The sequence below is a fragment of the Fistularia commersonii genome, chromosome 32 (assembly GCF_037954325.1).
Source record: "Fistularia commersonii isolate RoL2024-O1a breed Wild chromosome 32, RoL_Fcom_v1.0, whole genome shotgun sequence".
NCBI lineage: Eukaryota > Metazoa > Chordata > Actinopteri > Syngnathiformes > Fistulariidae > Fistularia > Fistularia commersonii.
Genome location: NC_141315.1, coordinates 8,589,170 through 8,611,618, shown reverse-complemented (window position 1 = coordinate 8,611,618; position 22,449 = coordinate 8,589,170). Strand labels below are relative to the sequence as shown.

Sequence of the window (22,449 nt, the reverse complement as noted above, 5' to 3'; positions counted from 1 at the left end):
GGGTCAGGAAGCGGCTCCGGACACAATCAGTGTCAATCTCAGCCGTCGCCGTCTCTCACGCCGCGCTGCCCCGCCGTCTCTCAGCCTCTCAGCCTATCCGTCCATCGACATGCTTGATCTTTCCACCGGAGAGCCGAGCCGGCTGCCGCCTGGCAACCATTCTAATGGGTGTGTGTGTGTGTGTGTGTGTTTGTGAGAGATGGTAGAGATTACACTCAGGTGTGTGTTTGGGGGATCCAGCCCTTTGGGTTCAATGGAAAACTACTAAGACTTGTTTTTGTTGGTTTTAGACAGCGTGTGTGTGTGTGTGTGTGTGTGTGTGTGTGTGTGTGTGTGTGTGTGAGAGATGGTAGAGATTACACTCAGGTGTGTGTTTGGGGGCTCCAGCCCTTTGGGTTCAATGGAAAACTACTAAGACTTGTTTTTGTTGGTTTTAGACAGCGTGTGTGTGTGTGTGTGTGTGTGTGTGTGGTAGGAAGTCTAATCTCTGTAGTAAAATAAGCTGTGTAGTAATTTTAGTAATCTTTGTACATTTGTTGATAGTTTATGCATATATGCTTTCTTTTTTTATTTTCACTAATGGGAGAAAATGCATTTCTGTGTATGTATGTGTGTGTGTGTGTGGCGTGTTTCTATATATGTATATATATATGTATGTTTGTGTGTGTGATATATATGTGTACATAGCCTACATGTGAATGGGAGGGTGAGTGATTGTATGTCAATATAGGATGTGTTAATGATGGAGTGAGCGGTTGTGTGTGTGTGTGTGTGTGTGTGTGTGTGTGTGTGTGTGTGTGTGTGTGTGTGTGTGTGTGTGTGTGTGTGTGTGTGTGTTTGTGTGTATGTGTCTGGTAGTCCAAATTCTATCATAAATTTGAGTTATTTATACATTTGTTGATAGTCAATACATATATGTTTTTTTTATTTTGATTTCACTCATGGGAGAAAATGTATTGATATATTTGTGTGTGTGGCGTGTGTGTGTCTCTCTCTCTCCATACACATATATATATATACACACACACACACACACCAAATGTATTTTTATATATGTGTATGTGTGTATATAGCCTACATGTGAATGGGAGGGTGACTGTATATCTATATATGTCTCTATATGACTTGTTAATGGCGGAGCTAGCAGTTGTGTGTCTTTATATGATGTGAATGCAAGGGTGTGTGTGCGTGTGTGTGTGTGTGTGTGTGTGTGTGTGTGTGTGTGTGTGCGTGTGTGTGTGTGTGTGTGTGTGTGTGTGTGGGCCTGTAATTGACCCCGATCGATCCCCGCCCCTCACCCAATGCCAGCCTGCATGGGCTCCAGTGCAGGATAAGCAGCATAGATGAATGAAACAATGTATTAAGAGTTAAACGGTCTCATTTATACACGTCCAGTTTCATTTTCTAACCACGCCGACGTCGTCCGAACCGTCTGAGCTCGTACGAACGCCCTCCGCGTTATTCCGTAGAAAATTCCGGGATCCCATCTGACCCCCCCCGGGCCTCGCGAGCACCATGTAAATGACTCGGGCAAAAACAAGTCGCAGAAAATCCCGAGGTTCTCTCTCTCTCTCTTCCATTGGCTGTTATTAATAGCTCCCTCGGCTCCGGTGGGACGCGTTTATTCACAGCATAAATGATTTGTCCTGCCTCCTCTGACCTGCCGTGCTTCGCGGCGGATCCGTCCGCACTCCAACAGGATTATGAAACAATCCCCCCGGTGACACGGCCCGCGCCGCCCGGTGATGCCGCTCCCCCTCCGCCCACCTCCTATTCAGCTCCATCCACCGCAGCTAATTCCGGCCGCCCGCTCCCTTGGGCGTAATTGATCTTCATATCATTAACCGCATGTGGATCCATCCGGGGACGGCGCCCCGGCCGGCCCGCGACGCCCGGCAGGTCCGGTTCAGCATGGGCGGACGGAGGAGGTGGAAGTCGGCGGCGCGCTCCCCCTTCGCCACCGTCAGGGGAGGCTCGGGCGCCCGGAGGAAGGGGGCGGAGGGGCTGTGCGTGAGCAGCCTGCTGGGGGTTCTGCGCTCCCACATCTGGTTGATCGGGGAGGAGGAGGCGGCCCGGCTGCTGGACCGCAACTCCTCGCCTCGCCGCCGCCAACGCCAACGCCGCGCTCACTCCCTCTCCTTCTCTCTCTGCTCCTCGTCCGCAGACGGCGGCAGCGAGGACCCGGCGGACCCCCGCGCCGGTCTAGACCCTCACCTGAGCCACATCGGCCAAGGTAAGCCCACGCCTCGCCGCTCTCGCACCCGTTCTTCAAATCGGCAGGTCGATCTTGGGAATATCTTATTGATAAATAAATGTTGAATACCCGGTTTTAGATTTCCGCGGGTACGGTTGTTTACATAACCGATAGGGGAAACGGGACAACACTGGCTCATAATCCTGTGAGTCTGTTGGGACGCGTTTGAAAAATAAAATTATAAATAAATATATAAAATAAAAATATTGTATTTTATTGTACTACACATAAATATAATATTTATAATATATATATATATATACATTATTAATAAAGTCAGTATGCCTCATCAAAATAATTGAACACAGAATTTGAATTTTTATTACATTTTATAAAATAAAATCATTATAGAATATTAACTGATTTTCCTATGTGGTCAGTGTCATGCTGACATTTGTTATTTCCTTTAAAGGTTGTCATCTCTTTTTCAAAAAAATTTTTTTAGGATATTTAAGCTTAAATATTTTTTAATTTTTATTCTGTTAAATTATGTAATCATTATAATTTATTCATTTTATCAATTAAAAAAAAAAAAAAAATCTCAATGTATCCAATTCCACGCAGTAACCAGTCAAGAAATTAGTAAAGGTTGTCGTCTCTTTTTCAAAAAAATTTTTTTTAGGATATTTAAGCTTAAATATTTTTTAATTTTTATTCTGTTAAATTATGTAATCATTATAATTTATACATTTTATCAATTAAAAAAAAAAAAAAATTCTCAATGTATCCAATTCCACGCAGTAACCAGTCAAGAAATTAGTAAAGGTTGTCGTCTCTTTTTCAAAAAATTTTTTTTAGGATATTTAAGCTTAAATATTTTTTTTAATTTTTATTCTATTAAATTATGTAATCATTATAATTAATTCATTTTATAAATTAAAAAAATATATATTTCTCAATGTATCCAATTCCACGCATTAACCAGTCAAGAAATTAGTAAATTCTCATTAAATAAGTAAAGTACACATGACATAAACATGAACGTGAACGAGCAGTCCTGGCGACAGACACGTTGGAGAAAACATGCAAGAGAGCCGTTTTCTCATCTTTCACCTTCCTCCCCTCCCGAAAAGCCCCGCGGCGCAGCCCTGCTTCCCGGCCCGGAGTTTTTACGACTTCCGAAACGAAGTTACAATTACAGGGAGGAAACAGTATGACTTTTATATTGTTGTAATGCGGTTGTAAATCCAGCTCCTGGCGGAGGTGGGTTGCTGGGGTGGCGGGAGGGGATGGGCTGCATACGGTAATGGATGTTTATCAGCGAGGGGGGGGGGTGGATGTCAGCACTTGGCAGGAAATGTTTTGAGCAATTACAGTTTACACACACACACACACACACACAGCAGCCATACTTATTGGGAGATGGGAAGCCGGTGTTTGTGTTTATTTCCCGGCGGCGAAGAGGCTCCTCAAAGTGTCTCCTCGCGAAACGCCGGCGTTTTTTTTTTTTTTTTTTTTATTCGCCCCGTTTCGCTTTTTGTTCCACCAAATTCACCTCTGAAGTGCGCCCCCCTCCTCCTCCCGCCGTCCTCGCCGCTCGCAGCCGCCGACAGCTTTGATTACCAGAAGAAGGCGGTGCAGGCTGTCATTTAGAAAGCGTTTAAGCTAAGTGCTAAATTGACCCTTTTTTGAAAAAAAAAAAAAAAAAAGGAAGTAGCTGTTTTTTCACACCGAGGGTTTCTCTGATTGGTCGCCGCCGCTGCAGGTATTTGGTTCGAAACCTCGTTTTGGGTTTTTGTCCTTTGACCCCCCAGCAATCTGTGTTTCACACATCCATTAAACAGGAAACATTAAACTATGGGGTATGAAGTTTAAAGTGCACGCACATACAAACTGATATTTGACGGCATGAGAGTCGCAGCAAAATTGTTTTTTTTTTTTCTTTTTTTGTGTGTGTACAGCAATAGCAGCATGATGGTGGAAATGTTACACTATACAGGACTTTTGTGATAAAGTTTTTTATCTTCTGTAATGCAATTAAAAAAAAAAAAAAAAAAAACTTTTTCATGATATTCTAATATTTTGAGATAGGATTTTTGAGTTTTCTTAAGAGCCATAATCAGCAATATTAAAATAATAAAAGGCTTGCAATATTTCAGTTGATTTGTAATGAATCCAGAATGTATGGCATTTTTGTTTTTGTAATTGCATTGCAGAAGATAAAGAACTTTATCACAATATTCTAATTTTTTGAGACAGTGTGGTGGAGCGGAATAGAGATTAATTAATTCAAGTCCAAGTCAACTTTATTGTCAATACTGCCATATGTTCGCACATACAGAGCATTGAAATAGCGTTACTTTAATACCCACCGTGCAAAAGTGCCAATAGTGATCCAGCTGTTTGCTGAATCCTTTAATTCTATAGACTATGAATGAATGGTGGTATGTTTGTGTGTGTGTTTGTTTGTGTGTGTGTGTTTAAGCGTGACCCCGGCGGCCGCTTGACAACAGCGACACCTGAGTTCTTTTGTCTTTTTGGATTCAGTTGAATCCCTGGATTCCTGCAGCCTCAAAACAAAATGTCCTGTTTTATTTCTTTTACTCGATTTGACCAAACGGTCACTCTAGAACAGGGGTGTCAAACGCATACGACCCAGTTTGATGTCACGGGGGCCGAACCTGTAGGATCATTAGCTGGAAGTAACACTAAGTCCAAATATTTCCTTTATTTTAGTGTAGACAGGTAAATTATAAAAATCTTTATATGCAATGAAGTGTTCCTCTCAAAAAATACTTGATGAATTAATATTAAATATGAATATTAAAAAAGACTTTATGAAATTACAGCCTCAAAATATTGTTCAATTAAAAGACAAAATCTTGTCACTAGAATTTATTAGAAAATTGATTGTTAGCAGGTATGAGAGGGGGTGTAATGTTTGCAAAGCTAATGGTGGCTATTCTGGTTATTAAATAAATCTTTTTAATGTTGCCTGTTTTTTTTTTTTTGTTTGTTTGTTTTGTTTGCTATCATTTTGTGGTTTTTCTAGAAATAAGAAAAGAAAAGATTGTTTTAACAATGTCACTAGATGTCTTTTCATCATAAAACTTTTTTTTTTCAAATTTTTAAGCAAAAAATACATTGCAAAGTTTTTCATTTTTTTCTTGCCTTTTTTTGTTTGTTTGTTTGCTTTCGTTTTTGTGGTTTTTATAGAAATAAGAAAAGAAAAGATCGTTTAAACAATGTCACTAGACGTTTTTTCATCAAAAAACATCAAATTTTGAAGCAAGAAATACATTGCAAAATTTTTCATTTTTTCTTTGCCTTTTTTTTGTTTGCTTTCGTTTTTGTGTTTTTTTAGAAATAAGAAAAGATCGTTTTAACAAAGTCACTTGACGTCTTTTCATCAAAAAACTTTTTTTTTTTTTAATTTTGAAGCAAAAAAAAAAATTGCAAAAGTTTTTCATTTTTTCCTTGCCTTTTTTTTTGGTTTGTTGCTATCGTTTTTGTGGTTTTATAGAAATAAGAAAAGATCATTTTAACAATGTCACTAGATGTCTTTTCATCAAAAAACATCAAATTTTGAAGCAAAAAAAAAATTGCAAGTTTTTCATTTTTTCCTTGCCTTTTTTTTTTTTGTTTGTTGCTTTCGTTTTTGTGGTTTTATAGAAATAAGAAAAGATCATTTTAACAATGTCACTAGATGTCTTTTCATCAAAAAACATCAAATTTTGAAGCAAAAAAATACATTGCAAAGTTTGTCATTTTTTCCTTGCCTTTTTTTTTTTTTTTTTAAACCCACTGTATAAAACCGCCAGATGCATGTGAGAAAAAACACGCGGATCGTACTAACACAAAGATTTGATTTCAGGCAGGGGGGCACAAAATATTGTTCCGAGGGGCCGCGAGTCCGAGAACCCTGATCTAGAACCTCCAATACGGGTTGTTTGGAGGCAAACCGATTCACAAGCTAGAAGTCGTTTTGTTTGTGCCGCATCCGCAATCACATCTCACCGTGAGATTGTTTTCCAACTTCCAAATCGAAGGCTCGGTTGTCGTCGTCGCGGGAGCGCTTGGTTTCGGCGAGTTTTGTCAAAACGCGCGTCCGGCGCTCGAAAAAGTCCCGCCTTATTAGGTCTAATCTGCGTCTCGGCGGGGCCGACAGAGGTCGGTCGCAACAATGGGTAGAAGCGGCACGTGTTGCCTTCGGGGGCGGCTCTGCTCTCGCTTCTGGGTCACGCCGATCCCGTTCCCGTCAATAACGCTGCAGCGCTATGGAGCCCTGCAAACAGGCGGACGGACGCGCACTTGAATTCGTGTCATGACGCACGGCACCTTTGTTTTGGCCGAACCTCTGGATGAGACCGGGGGGGAATTAGTCACGCGCTCTTTGGAAACGGGAATTTGAAAAGGATTATTGCACATCGAGGCTTTCACTTCATGACTCAGTGACACAAATTAATTAAAATGCCAAAACGCTCTGTTGACGGAGGGTTGACGACTGGCTGTATTTTTTTTTTTTTCCCTGTATAGTTTATATTGCTTAGCCAAAAAGAAAAGTAAAAAAAAAACAACATGTAAATCACTTTGTCTCTCATTTGAAAAGTAAATCTATGGAAAACAAATCATTAATTCCTTTGTTTTTTTTTCACCCCCAATATTCATCAGGATCAGTGAGCCTGGGGGTTTGCAGCAGGTTTATTCATGTTTATTGATAAACATTAATTAAACAAATTATACCAGTAGTACAAAATATTTTTTTTTTACAATTACTAAATCGGTTCCTTTTTTTTCCTCGGTTCATTTGCAAATGTCATTTGTTTTCAAATCACGCATAAATGAAAATATAAATAATTGGCCTGAAATCCAAAAAATAACACATGGATTAAGGCGTAACATACAAACAGCTATTATTAAAAATCATTAAAAAAATGTCAAGAAATTAAGCAAATTTATTTAAACAAATAAATGAAATCAAATAAAACAATAATGAGTGAATGGCTGAATATAATCTGGCAAGAGCGACAAAAAAATAAAGATATACAGTGATCCCTCGCTATAACGCCGTTTACTTTTCTCGGTTTCTCGGTTTTCACGGATTTGCATGGTGCATTGTGTTCTGCATTCTGATTGGCTAAAAAGTCATTCCGCTTCTTCTCTACCTGTGCGTCAATAACGTTGCAGTTTAATTTGTACACGTACGTAAAACAGCTTGCCAAATTTACATGACGTACGTGCAAATTCTCTTGCAATTTCGAGTTTCTCTAAAACCCATAATGTTGACAAAACGCTCTGGACCGACAAAAGCACCTTGCAGGGCCCAAAAGGCAGCGGAAGATGCTATTTATCGCAGATAAAGTTAAACTTCTGGACATGCTAAGCCAGAGGTCGGCAACCCGTAACACCCAAAGAGCCATTTGGAGCCGTTTTCCGCAGAAAAGAAAACACTGGGAGCCGCAATTACTTTTTGACGTCTAAAATTAAGGTACCACTGTATATGTTGCTTTTTATTACCTTTACACTTTGTATAAATAAGTGTGTAGTGTGTTGCTTCTGAAATTCACAAAGTATTACAGAGGAAATTAAATCTTATTTATGTAATGAACTCATTTTGACCTTTGGGCTTTCAGAGCGTTTAGCGGAGCCTTGACCTGAATTTTAAAAATAAATCGGGAAAAAAAATCACTGTGTCAGTAGACAATAAAAAATAAATATTTGCGAAATATCTTCATAAATATTTCTTTTACCTGGTTAATGGGACTTCTGCCACTGAACTTCTGCGCACAGCATCTGCAAATCGGGACTTTACCGGCTTCCGCGAGGGTGACGTTATTTTGAGCGGCGAAAAATAATAAATAGAATTTTATGTAATATTTCAAGATCACAATAATCTTCCAACTTAAAACTAAAAGTTAAAAAAGGAATTAACACAAATGAAATATACTTCAATTAAATATTTATCATTTATTTTCCCAAGCCACTCGGAGCCGCGGTGTAAAGATGTAAGAGCCGCGGGTTGCCGACCCCTGTGCTAAGGGAAGGTAAAAGCTATGCGGCTGTAGGTCGGCATTACGGAATTAATGAATCTTCCGTTCGTTCCAAAAAGAAGGAAGAAAAAAACATAAGGACGACAGCAGCGATAAGCTTTAATAAGGATGCATAATAATTGTAAAAAAAAAAAAAAAAAGGTTTCTACTTCACGGATTTTGCCTATCACGGGTTCTTTTTGGAACGTAACCCCCGCGAAAAACAAGTGTATACCGAGAAGAAGATTTCCCCAATTCTTAAATATCGACTTTTGCTCAAAAAGCTGCAAATATAAATAGCTACATCGCAGACGTGTTCCCCTCCCGTCCTGCAGGGGGCAGCATAGACAGCGACTGCGCCTTCGAGGGAGACTACGCCGCGCCCCCCCTCTCCATGACCGAGGGCATGCAGCACATTCGCATCATGGAGGGTGTGTCGCGCTCGCTGCCCTCCTCGCCGCTGCTCAGCCACCAGACCATCAGCGTCCGGCTGCAGCCTGTCAAGAAGCTCACAGGTGAACACACACACACACACACAGATAACACCGGACACACCCCCGATAAGCATTTACCGCATTGTTTACCGACTAAATGCGAGCACACACACACACCTCTATCGCTCCTCATCTCCCGACACTAATTGTTTCCTTCCTCTCCTCGCGCCCTTCCGGCTCGCCGACCGCCGGATTGGACGTCTGGGTTGGCGAGGTTCGGCGTGCGCCGGTGGGCGATGCGTTCAAGATCTCAGAGGCTGATGTTCGGCCTCGGAGTGTGTGTGTGTGTGTGAGAGGGTTCGGGGGTGGGCGCCGTCTTCCTCAGCTAACTAAGATCAATATCTGTGTGTGTGTGTGTGTTGGGGGGGTTACGTTGCACTGATTTATTCCCCGTCCCTCCCCCGCTAACCCAAACTGTGTTTTCAAGGAGTATCGTGCGAAAAAAAAACTAACTTTTCCTCTGGTTGTAACGGCCGCTGATGGTTCTGTGTGGGAGGCAGGATCCGCCGGCGAATTCTCTGTTTTTCTATTTTTCGGTGGCGGTGGCGGGAGGGTCACAGCTTCAGGATTAGAATCGAGGTCTGGCCAGTCTTATCGGGCTGAATCAGACTCCAGTCTCCTCTGCGCAGGGTTTGTTCCCTTTATTTCTTTTTTTATTTATTATTCCAAGACGTATTTTCGCTTTCGCTGGTGTGACGCGGAGGGATTTTTTTTTTTGTTTTTAAACGTGTTTGTGTGTGTGTGTGTCGGAGTCCGCCAGCTCCGACGGCAGGGGGGGGGGTTATTTATTTCTCCTTTCACACAAATATCCTAAAAAGCAGGAAAACTCCGCATCGGTGTTTCCCCATCGATGACGGCTGGCGAACGTGGACGACAGCTGACGTTCACTAATGATACTCCCACGTTACGTCCCGCTGACATAAAAACCATCAGCATCTTTCAAACAGCGACTTGACGTCGAACGCAGCCGGTGATCTTCAAGGCTGCTCAAACCTCATTTGGGAAACGGATTTGTAAAAACACTAATTTGGACGACTTGCAAAACGCGCGCTTTATTTTATTACATTTTGCCGTCGCTTTCTGTGTACCGTAAATACTTCTTTCACTTTGAGAACCGCGGCTTTCGCAGCAACGCGGCTAAATTTGTGTATTTACCGCGGACAAATGAAACGGTTTCGTAATTCCTCAGATCGGCCGTTTTGCTCTTTTTGCACATCCCCATCATGAAAAAGACGTCATGTTGAAAGCTGTCCAAGAAAGAAATAGAGCCGCTGCACGCAAAAAAATAATTTGCGTTTCGTACCTGTTGTTGTCGATGTTACCGTCATTTATTTAAAGTTTTCCAAAAAAATCTTTGCTGTAACATTTTTGTTAGCATGTCATGTTTAGACAGGGACACTTGCGGCTTATAGATAAGTACAGCTTATTTATGTACAATTTCTTTTAAAAATTAGTACCGTATTTTATAAGACGCACATAAAAGTCTTAGATTTTCTTCAAAATGTGCAGCGCGCCCTATAGTGCAGCGCGCCCTGTGTGTGTTGTTGTCGTAAGGCGGACGTAGTACAGAACACCATGAGAACGTTAGAGGGGAAAGTGTTGGTGTTGATTGTATTTAAAGTACGGGTATGTGTGTTATGCACAACATCGTTGTTTTAGCAACCCTGAAAACATCGCCAACAAACATAACCAGCCCGGCCACATCACCAACATGGACAAGGTGCCGCTCACTTTCGACATCCAGCATGGTAGCTAGACGCACAACGGGGTGCGAAAAGTCTTCTTGGAGACCAGAGTTTCACTAAGAGTGGAAGGCAACGCCGGGCGAGTTACGCCACAATTTGCGAATGGATTGTAGATGCTCGGGCTAACGTGTCCGCCGGCACTGTTGTTCAAGCTTTCGCAAAAGCCGGCATCATTTCCGAGGAGCCGCGCGGCACAGAAAGCGACTCTGACAGTGAAGAAAGTGAACCCGGCATGCTTGATGGAGATTCAGCGCAGCTGTTCAAATCAGACACAGAGGATGAGGACTAAAACTCAGTTTTACTCCCGCTGTATTTTTAAATATGCAAACTTGTATGCTTGTGTGTGTGCTGTTGTTGACACCATGAGAACGTTAAAGGGGGAAGTGTGGGCATAGATTGAATATAAAACCCGCGCCTTATAATCAGGCGCGCCTTATGGTCGTGAAAATACGGTAGGTGCGACTTATATAAAGGTGCGCTCTGTAGTCCAGTTCATAACGAATTTAGACATGCAGGAGGTTCACTGGACATGTGAATGAGGGAACTAATAGTTGTATGTCTCTACATGAGGTGTGTCGGAATAGTTCCTTTTTTTTTTAATCCCTTTAAGGGGCGATTGTCCGTAGAACCTTCGAACATTCCCGCTTTGCTTCCCGGCTCCTCTGAATGTGTTGTTGAGCAACACACTGAACACCAAACTGCTCCCCCGGTGCCGCTAGATGGCTGTCAACTGCTCAGGATGGGTTAAATGCAGAGAGGAATTTTCTGCAAGGGATTAATGAAAGTATAATAAAAACATAAGATAAGACAAGATAAGGTAAGATAAGATAAACTTAATTGATTTTTGTCACAGCAGCGTAACAGCTGTAAGTGGCAATAAATATGAGAAGAAATAGAAAGGCAATTAGAAAATAGCCACAAAAAAAAGACAACAGAACAGAATGGAGAAAATAAGACAATAATAAATGTAATTATATCATTTAAAAAATGAATTAAAGTCAAATAAAATTAAAAAAGAAAAAAAATTCTGACCTGCTTGAGAGGGTGAATGGTTGTACGTCTTGAAATGTGGTGAACAACAACTCCTTCCCAATGACTTCAGGGACAGGCAGGATAAGCGGCGGAAAATGAACGGATGAATAATTTAAAAAATAAAAAATAAAAGTAAAATTAAATTTAAAAAAAAATGTAAAAAAAATAAAAAAAAAATTCCCACCTGAACGAGAAGGAGAACGGTTGTACTTCTGGATATGTGGGCGCTGCGACGGCCGGTTCAGGGCAAACCGCAACTCCCGCCCGACAACAGCAGGGACAGGCTCCGTGATCCTGACTGCAGGATTAGTTAATGAATGCACGAATGAATAAATAACAATGGGCTCCAAAATCCGGTATAGATCCGGGTCATCTTGCTTTTCCTGGTGCAGTTGCTGCGGCGAAAGCTCATGTTTTTTTTGCGTCCGAGCGTGTTTACGTGAAGCACGGCGAGAAGAACTCCTGCGGGATTAACCTGTTAATCTCTGCGGATCAGGGTTCGCCAACCTCTTTCAAATCAAGGTCGTCAGAAGTCGACAAGGGACGGCGGTAGTTCTACCCCCTGAAATTCAATTTAAAAGAAATTTTAAAAAAAATTGGTAGAGAAAATTTATATTTATGAATGTTGTTCACACTCAGAGGTGGTTGAAGGTCCTGTGCGAATGAGATAACAAGAACGGCAAACGGAGCACAGTAACGATTTAAAAGTACGAGACAGACGAGAGACAAAAATGTGACGGACATCAGGGAGTTCAAAATTAGGAATAATTTAATTTAATTAAAAATAAATAAAAAATTAAATTTGTGCTTTCTTATTTTATTTATTTATTTTTTTATTTCTGTATTTATTATTTCATTTTTTTCATTCTATTTTTTTTTTTTTACCAAATGTGCTGTCAAGTTAATCCATTTTTTTTTTTTTTAATTTTTTTTTTTTTTTATACTCATCCTATCAAAAGGCTGCGTTGATTGAAATGGACTGATTTTTCCGCAAGGCAAAAAAAAACATATTTAACTTATTTGAAAGCCATAAAGGTCACATTTGCATCCAGGTCGGCACAGCAAACGCAGTCTGATGGAAAACAAATCGCAAAAAGTTCAAACTTGCTTTTAGTCGGCCGCCCGCGTTGGGACCCCACTCGGGTCGCCACGACGTCATCGCTTCAGCATCATTTCTACGTCGTCCGAGTCGAATCGGAGCGAATCGACCGCAGCCTCGTGTCCCGAAAACGCCTTTAAAACACAAACCCCTTTTTACGTCGCTGTATAACCGCTGGTTTTCCTAGACCAAAGTCATGAGCCTTCACGCTGGGCGTCATTTTTCTTAGATCAAACGCCGAGCTAAATTTATCTTTCATCGACACATTCGGCTTCCAAAAGCGAACACAAAGGCCTCGCCGCCGCCCCGCGTGCCCCCTGCCTTTCAAGTCGTCCTCAAAGACCTGCATCTCCTCTTGAGCGGCGACGAGCAACAGATTGTACGAGGACTCGGCCGCCCCGGGGCTTCTCGCCCTTTAATTAATTCAACTCGGTGCCACTTCCTGCACAGCTTGACTGTACAGAGTGTGTGTGTGTGTGTGTGTGTGTGTTTAGGCGCCGGCGTCGGAGGCCGGAGACCTTCCCACGTTAGAGATGGTTGAGGTGGGAGGGAGAGTGAACGCGGCTTCAGACGGCGGCAGGCCGGCCGCCTGCAGCGCGGCACGCCGGGCCTTCTCTTACTCAACCCCGAGCGAAAACTCCGCGAGGGCGTTGACCTTTTAAAAATTTCATTGGGTTTGTGATTGAATCCCCCTTCCGCCTGCGCGACGGCTCTCAGAGGCCGGGAGAGTCTCCAGACGCCTCAGGGGGGAATCGTGATAAGAAAGGCACGGCAGAAACTCCCCTTTACCCCAAACATGTATGCTCTGATTCTGTGAGAAACGGCAGTAAGCAGGAAAATAAAACCAGACCGAGTTGTTGTTCGGTGATCTGCGCTGGATAAAAGGACGGATAAAAAAGAAAAATCAATCCGCCGCGGTGTTCCGGTTATTTGCATCTCATCAGTTATTACCTTCTGGTGGGAGAGCTGGGTCATTGTTCCGCTAATGTTTGGATTTCACCTTTGCAGCATCATCGATAAACGTCCAAGAACTCATGGAGTCGGATTATTTCCTTGAATCCGTCGGCCGTGCCTCGCCCTCGCGGCGGTATCTCAGCGGCCGATTGTTATGAGCAGTAATCGCAGATTTTGCTTATTTTTTCCTTAATAAACACCTCGCCGGAGCTCGCCGGCTGATTGACCGCCCCCCCGCTCCGCTCCGAGACATTTAAAGGGAATTATTTCACCGTCTCTCTCCTAATTAACGCCGGGAATCGATACGATTACCGCCTCCCAGCGGATCGCAACGTAAAGGTGGAAAATTGCGTTCGGCCTCCAAAAACAAAAAAAAAAAAAACAAAACAAAAAAAAAAAAAAAAAAAACCTGAACGAGGCCCGATTTAATTACAACAACCTCATTTTTTCCCCGACACGCCGGCCGCAATAATTGCGGCGATATGAGTGGATCTGAAACCCATTGTCTTTCCGGCGCGGCGTAATGGGAGAATTACAGGGCGGACAGGCGGCGAGCCGCGAATCTGCCGCGTAAGTGGTCACGTGACGCCCGGCAGATTGTGGTTGCGGCGGAGAGCTGAGTCAGGTTCCCGGGCTCACGGCGTGGGCGGTCCGGCGGGACCCGCATGAACACGCCATCCGTGTTACATCGGGCGCCTGCGACGGAGGCTGTGCCGACAACTTTGGGTATTTTTAAACTCTCCAGTCACCCGACACGTCAGCGCTCGGACGCAAGGATTCGCAGGACGCGGCCAGTACTCGTTTTTTTTTTTTGTTTTTTTTTTTACGACGCGCTGGACCTGCGGTGTTTCGTCGTTACGTCGCCGTCTACACGTGAATTTTGTTAAGAATGTTACATCCTTCCGACACGCGGCGTTTGCCGAAAACAGATTTCGGAAGACGGCTTTGTTTGCCTCTCCAGACAGCGCAGTGCTGGATGCGAGATACGGCTTATGGCAAAAAAAAAAAATATTGCATGGAAATCCAGGGGAGGCCGGGCTTCACCTGCCGTCACGGAAAGAAAAAAAAATGGAAAATGAAAAAATAAATTAAATTACATTTTTTTTTTCCAAAATTGCTAAAAAAAAAATTCACATTTACCGTTCGAATATGAGGAAAGAGACGATGACGTTAGCACCTCGCCAGCCGTGAACCTCATCGCACGTCACTGACTTTAGGCAAATGCGTCTGCTTTCGGGTTCTGGAGCAAATCTGGAAAAAAATACGCAAAAATAGTTATATTGAAACTCTTAAAATGGAAACTCATTGATTCAAATGTAAAGCAGTGCTGATGGGGGGGATTTATTGGTCTGGCCCTTTCTTATAGTATTCCTATTATTGTTATTATTTCTTTAATAATTTACAGGATTTTTATTGTGTGGTGAAGATGTTTATATTTTATTTCTAATTTATATATTTATATTTATATTTTATTTCAGAATTTTACCCCCATTTTTTTTTTTTTTTTTTTGACATTCATTGAGCAAGCAAATTGGGTGACGGCTATCTTATAAATCAAAGGGGACGGGAAAAAAAAATGGATTTTCTTAATCATAATCCGGCTGCGGCCACTCTGGGCGCCGGGGTTTCGCCGCACATATCAATATCCTTCTCTCCTATTGGTTGGTCGTCCAGTGAGTCATACAGTAGCATATTTTGCGGACCATAAGGCGCAATATGATGAAGTTAGCGTGAGGTTGGAACAACGTTGTATTCCAGCACTACATAATTAGTTACGTAACGTCGTCTGACGTCGCAACTCATTGTAAACCAAAGATCCATTTTAATCCGACGTGCAGGTGTCAGGCGGGAACGCTCCGACAATCAGTCGAGCGGAGCGTCTTGGTCGCACTAAAACATTTCGACAGATTTTTGAGTGCAGTTCCCATCATAAAATTGGTTCAAAGTCAGTAAACACAACAAGAATTCGGTTTTTCGAGAAAATGTAAGGATTTGAAGCGCACCTTATAGTGTGAAAAATATGGTAACTGTTATTTATAAAGCCACAATAATCAAGAATTACGTTGAAATATCTTCCCGCTTTGTGTTGCAGCGTCACGAGGCAAAATATAGGGCCGCTCTATTTTCAGCGAAAGGCCCATCGATTTGCACGACGCAGATTAAGCGCGGTGACACTCAACATGACAAGAACTTCATCTCACAAGTGGGAAAAAAACAAAAACAAAAAGCAAACCCGGTTGTTTTCTGTGATGCTACACACACACACACACACACACACAAAACAGGAAGTGGCGACAATAACTGTGATTTAAAATAGACAGAAGGAGAGACAATCAAATAACATGAATCTTCTCATCACAAAGGTACAAATCCCGCGGGGAGACGAGCAGAAGAGGCGGCGCGTGCAGACCGATCATCGCTCGAATCTCCGAAACGTAGCCGTCGCGTTTCGAACCGCGGCGCCGCCAGACTGGCGAACAGATGGATGCTGTCAAAAACTCGTCGTCACGACGGTTGCGACGATCGCTCAAATTTATCCGTGAAAAATCAGTAATGTTTTTAATGGAAATCCTCAAGAGGTTCTGGTTGGCTGAGGCCCGTGTCACATGACCTCCCAGATAACTTTGAGTTGGAAAAAATAAAAAAAATCAGTTTGGAAGTGATATTAAAATACTTGTGACATTTCTTCATATATCGTGATATTTTAAAGTAAACAGAAATTAGTTTTGAAGGTAAATTTCACGGGTCGCCCGTCGGTCGGGTCGGAAACCGATGGCTTCCGAGTCGTTTTAAAGGTGAAAAAAATCAATTTTATCAAATAGACAACTAGCTTATCCGCTTCAACCTTGGTAACGGAAAAGATGAGAATAAGAACAACTTTAAAAAAATTGTTAAAGGCAAATTAACTACATTGTTACTAAAGGAAGAAGAAGTAAATAGAATAAAAAAGTAAAAAATTTGGGAAAAAAAGAGGTGAGGAGAAACTCTAGCAGGCAGCTGCCCGAGACGCCGCCCGAGATGCACGAAATGGCGTGAAAAATCAGTAATGTCACATGACCTCCCAGACAATTTTGAATTGAAAACAAAAAAAAAAAAGAGGACAATTCGCGTGCTTTCCAGAGGATTTGCATTTGGATCTGCGGTGTGTCGAATATGCGGTGATACAATTGCGTCGATGAAACGGTCAAATATAAAGCGGCACTTCGAACAAATCCAAGCAGCACCGGAGGTCGCGTTAAAAGTAAGACATATTTAATTTATTGCATGTTAAAAAACACTATATGGCTCTAGAAGTATTAGGCTTGTATGGCTCTCACGGTCAAAAAGGTGACCTCCTGACCCCTGTTTTAAAAGCTGTGTGCACGGCTGCATGCGGATATGACTCGTGAATGAGATGCTAAATGGTTGCATGCCCGTATAAGAGCGGTAAATGTGAGAGTGTGTGTTTAGCGGCGCAGAGGATTGAGCCATCGAACATTCCTGGTTGTGTGTCGTAGTGTTGAGCAAGACACTGAACCCCTAATTGTTCATGGTCCGTCCGTGATGGTTTAAATCAGGGGTCTTACACTCGCAAAGCAATATTTCGTTGCCTCCTTGCATGAAATCCAATCTTTGTGTTAGTGCGGCCAGCGTTTTTTTCTCATATGCGCCTGGGGGTTTTATACAGTGGGTTTCCAAAAAAAAAAAAAAAAAAACAGCAAGGAAAAAATGAAAAAGTAACCTTGCAATATATTTTTGCTTCAAAATTTGATTTATTTTTTTTTAAATGAAAAAACGCCTAGTGACATTGTTAAAACAATCTTTCATTATTTCTATAAAAACCACAAAAACACTGGCAAAAAAAACAGAATAGCCTTGTAAACATTACACCTCCTCTTATACATGCTAACAATCAATTTTCCAATAAATTCCAGTGCCACATTTTCCAACAGTGACAAGATTTTCTCTTTTTTTACTCAATATTTTTAGGGTGTAATTTCATCAATTCTTACTTAATATTCATTTTTAATATTAATTCGTCATGTATTTTTTTAGAGGAGCAGTTCATTACATATAAAGATTTTTATAATTTACCTGTTGACCCCCTTTACACTAAAATAAAGGAAAAATTTGGACTTTGTGTTACATCTAGGTAATGATTTTACCGGTCCGGCCCCCTTGACATCAAATGTGGCCAAAATGTATTTGACACCCCTGGTTTAAATACAGAGAAAAAACATATATATGTCTACATATATAGACAAACAACCTCACACATTCGATTGGGGCAATTTTCCCAATTTTTTTTTTTCCAATTAACCTGCACGTTTTTGGACAGCGGGATGAAAGACGCAAATTAGATTATAATTATTATCACAAAACGGTGACACGAGTCGAACGGTTGCATCTCCATATAAGACGTGCGAACGGCAGGGCGAAGGTTCTCTAAATGGGACGATGAATGAACGAATGAATGAGGATTTAACACCCGCTCGTGTTTGAATTTGGCTGTGCAGCAGTGATTGATGGGTGATTTCCAGAGGAGTAAATGATTCACCTTCCTCTTCCCCGCCGCCAACCTCCGTCTCCGTGTTCAGAACTTTCCTTAATATGACGACCGGAGCTCACATTAAGCTGCCGCTCATCATCTCAGCGAAGGGCGGACATGTGCGCCGCTCTCTTTAGCCAGCTGCGTATTTGGCGTGACATCTGGTAATTTCTTTTTTTTTTTTTTTGAAAGGAACGCCGACATTCGGGACGTGTCCAATCGCCGCACCTCCGTCGCCCATCAGGATAGAAAATTACCGCCTCTCTGTCATTATTCTCTTACCTGAGCGTCTCAGCCGGAAACGACGTTTTCACTCGCAGGTTGGGGGGGGGGGGGGGATAAAATATTGAAGAGTGAAGGTTAAGTGTGTAAAAGAGTAATTGATATAGAAGAAGTAGGCCCTCTGGAGGAGCACTAAAAAAAAAAGAAAAAAAAGTCATAAAGATTTTTCAGCAAAGCCATTCTTTTTTTTTTTTTTTTTTTTTAATGGAATTTTTCATTTGCTGTGAATTGGAAACTTGCTCACATCCCGGGACAAGTAAGTCCAAGTCCAAGTTCTGATGTGATTTTTTTTTTTTTTTTACCTTGTTTTTTATTTATTTATTAATTCACCGGAAAAACTCATTTGAATTCAAACACCCGAAAAACATTTTTTTATTTGTCTAATTACCTCACTTGAACGCATCACTCATGCGGACCATCGGCTTATCGATTAAACAGATATGTGTGTGTGTGTGTGTGTGTGTGTATGAACATACCTGGTCAACAAAACCCCCATTCTGATTCCGAACACGCGGAAATAGCACGGGATACATGCCGAAATGAGAAGTTTTGAAAATGAAAACCAAAGTTGGGGAGGAGGTGACGAGTGACCTTCAAGCGCAGACGGGTTTTCACGCTGAGCCCGGGACGAATCCTCAATGAGGCGAAAATTCAATCCCGACCTTTTATTTATGAATGAAAAATCCAAGCGTGTTTCTGGAGGGAAAGCAAGGACACGGCTGACGCTGCGAGGCATGAAACGGAAATCTCATGTGATGAAAATGAAGATTTGTCAAAAATGTGCTTCTGTTCTGCAGAGGGAAACCGCATATTTCCATTATTTTAAAAAAAAACATGACAAAATATTAATGGTGGAAGCTTGTTTCATCGGTCAAATGACTGAAATCGCCATATTTCCTAATAACCCCATCAGTAAATGTGCCCATATATCAAATGAAATTCCCCTTTTTAGATGAATTGAAATACTTTTAATTCAATCCAGTCCTCCAGTTTTGTTACATCATTTGAAATAAGAAAAATGTACTTCATAAATAACAATTAATAGATAAAAAAAAAGAAAACATGACAAATAGAATCTGAAGGAATAAACTGATTTTTATTTTGTGCGCTAACTTGCTACACATTTAATGCTAAGTTGCACTCCTTGCTAACCTTCATCGCTAAACACGATCGAATCGTCCGCGACCGGCTGCGAATAACTTCCGATACCTCGTGCGTCGATCTTCGTGCAGGAGGCACGTCTGACTGTTTTTAAACACCAAAGCAAAAAAATTAAATCAAAAAATAAAGCAAAAAAATCAACCTGGGCCATTGCTTCCATATGGGCAACATGATAAGATATCCGTTTCATTTCCATAAGGGCCAAAGGTCGGGCGGGAACCGACAGCACAACCTCCCAGTCCCAATTTTAATGATAATAATAATAATAATAATAATAATAATAATAATAATCATAATGTTTTACAATTTAGCCGCGCAGCTAGCCATCCCCATTCCGTTGCACGTTGTTGACGACGCGCAAAACTATTTATATCACGCCAGATGCGGAAATGTCAATTCTTTTCATTTCCCCTCCCTCCGCTAAAACTAAATATAGCGGGATTATCATATTTGACATCGGCTATGTGAGCGAAGGGAAATAAAGAAAATAGCTCATCTCTCGGCGGTTGCCTTCCCGGGAGAATGAGTGTGACGGAAGGAGAGGAGCAGGCGGCGCGAAAAACCAAAGGTGATACTCAATAAAGTCCCTGCCCCGCGGCTTCGGACCCTTAAATAGCCATAAAACATGGCCGCGGCCGAGCAAACGCACCTTCAAGGGTAAAACAAGGACAGACGGGGAAGCCTGGGCCCGGGAGGGAAAAGGGCGCAGCTTTTCTTCTGCTAAATCATCTTCTTCTCGCTATCCGCCGCAAAAAAAAAAAAAAAGCGTGTCCCTTTAATAAAACCCTCTTCTTCCATTTTTTTTTTTTTCCCCTCTCTCCTCCATGCCATTTTCTTTCCTCCCTCAATACCCACCCTTCTCCTCCTCCTCCCCCTCCTTTTGCTCTGCGGTTGCCATGACAACAGCAGCACTGCACCATTCATCCGGTTGGAGACCTGGGCTCCTGTTCCCTCTCTCTCTTTTTTTTTTCCTCTCTCTCTCTCTCTCCCGTGTCTATACATAACACGCCGAGCGCCCGACGCCGCCGGGGCCGCGCTGCTCTCCGTCTGGTCTATCCTCTGTTTTTTTTTTTTTGTTTTGTTTTTTTCCTTCCGGACACTTCCTTTGCGGCGGCGGAGCTCCGGGTCACCTGTCAGGTGCCGCGTCCCCGTTCGTCCCCCTTCCTCCTCCTCCTCCCCGGTGACACAGTGACTGCCGCGTCCCTCCTCTCCCTCGCCACTATTTTTTCCTCTCCATCTCCATCCCTCCGCTTCCTCTCGCTCCTCCCGTAGCTCCGCGGCGTTCGCTGCGACCGAAAGCGCCGAAACCTGTGGAGATTTTCCAAAAGGACCCCGGGAGGGGAAGGGAAGGGAAGGGAAGGGAAGGGGGAGGCAGAGTCCGTGTCCTGGAACCCGCCTGGCCGGCCTCCTCCTCCTCCTCCTCCTCCTCCTCTGGTTCTTTTTTTTTTTTTGATGAACTGGTCGTCGCTCGCGGAGGACGGACTGCTCGTGTCAGCGGAGGGGGAAGGAAGGGAGCTGGCGTCGTACCTCCCGGAATGCGTGATCCGTTTTGAGAATGGTGAGCCCCTGCCACACCCTCTCGCTCTCGCCGCGCTCATTCACCCCGGCCGCCGGTTCGAATGACGTGCGGGGAAAGTAGCGACCCCCCCCCCGCCTCCCGACCCCCCCCCGACCCCCCCCCGACCCCTCCGACAGCCCTGAGAAATGATGCGTTTTGTCAAAAGAGCCGCGCCGTAATGACAAGGTAGGCTGGAAGTCTGTTTTTTTTTTTTTTTTTTTAATTGTTTTGCTCTTTTTTTTTTTTGTTTTTTGGCATCGGTACGAGCAGGTCTGTTTCATGCGTCAGCGTGGGTGAGCGTTGAATTGTGCTCCCAGTGTGTGTGTGTGTGTGTGTGTGTGTGTCTAAGCACGAGCTGTGGGCGGTTAATGGTGCTTGTTCTTGTTGTGCATCTCACTTTTCTCCTCCAGAGCAAAGCACCATATGTAGCATACGCTTGCATAAATGCGTTGAAGTTGGCGTGGAATAGTCCCCCTCACACACACACACACACACACACACACACACACACACACAGTGGCGACAGCTGGCTGTTGTGTACTGTACCACAGTCATGTGCTGGGATGTGGTTCCTCCTCTCAGGTCCGTTTGCTGCAGGCTGCTTGACTCCCTGCCTCCTCCCTGGGGGGGTTGGCGGCGGTGGCGGCGGCGGCGAGGGGGACGAGGCACAACGTCTCAATAACACCTCATCAGCAGATGCAACGTCTGGTCTCAGGTGGACGTCCTTTTTTTTTTTTTTTTCCCCGCGATGAGACGCCCGCAGACGGTTTTCACGCCTCTCGGCGCGGCCACCTGGAGGGGGCTCGGCGGAGCTCACCTTGTCAGCTGTCACTCAGAACGCCGCCGGTGGGGAAAAAGAGAAAAAAAAAAAAAAAAAATGGCGAATTATATTGCTCGGTCGTCTCGGCGGGGTTGAATGAAGGTCTCGTTTGTGTGGGGAAAAAAAAAAAAAAATTCTGCAAACATATTCATTGCACTCTGGCTGAGTGAGAATATTATTTCACTTTAAAAGCAAACTACTTATTTTCTCATCTCGCGTTCCCCGGTTGATATTCTTTGGTTTAGAGCTGCAGACTTCTGGGTTGAACTAAAACAAAAAAATCCCTCCCCGCCTTTGAGAAATTTAAAAAAAGAAAAGTTTCTGCATGGAACAGCTCTGGAAAAGTTTGTGTTGAGTATTCTGGATTCATTTTCCGGAGAGAGATGTTTCGTTGGACTCCCTGGTGTCGCTTCCGTCAGAGCAGCTGCGCTCAAGACAAGACGGACGTCCGATCGATGATATCTCCAAAATTCGATAACTCTGAGCAAAGAGCTCTAAAGTGGAGGAAAACGTTTTTTTATATTCCCTTTCTTTGGCGAGAATCGCCCTTGTT

General features: G+C 42.9%; 1 protein-coding gene across 11 annotated transcripts in view; it reads left to right on the top strand.

Moving 5' to 3' along the window:
- The window catches only part of tanc2b (tetratricopeptide repeat, ankyrin repeat and coiled-coil containing 2b), a 180,379-nt gene that overhangs the window by 78,805 nt on the left and 79,125 nt on the right, over positions 1 to 22,449 (top strand). For 9 of the 11 annotated variants that reach the window (XM_086139432.1, XM_086139436.1, XM_086139437.1 and 6 more), the window contains 2 exons: positions 2,165 to 2,233; positions 8,559 to 8,738. In XM_086139432.1, coding sequence (XP_085995558.1) covers positions 2,165 to 2,233; positions 8,559 to 8,738 — 249 coding nt within the window. Of the gene's footprint in view, positions 1 to 2,164; positions 2,234 to 8,558; positions 8,739 to 18,248; positions 21,077 to 22,449 lie in introns of those variants that run through there. The other 2 variants (XM_086139440.1, XM_086139439.1) reach the window with 1 other exon arrangement.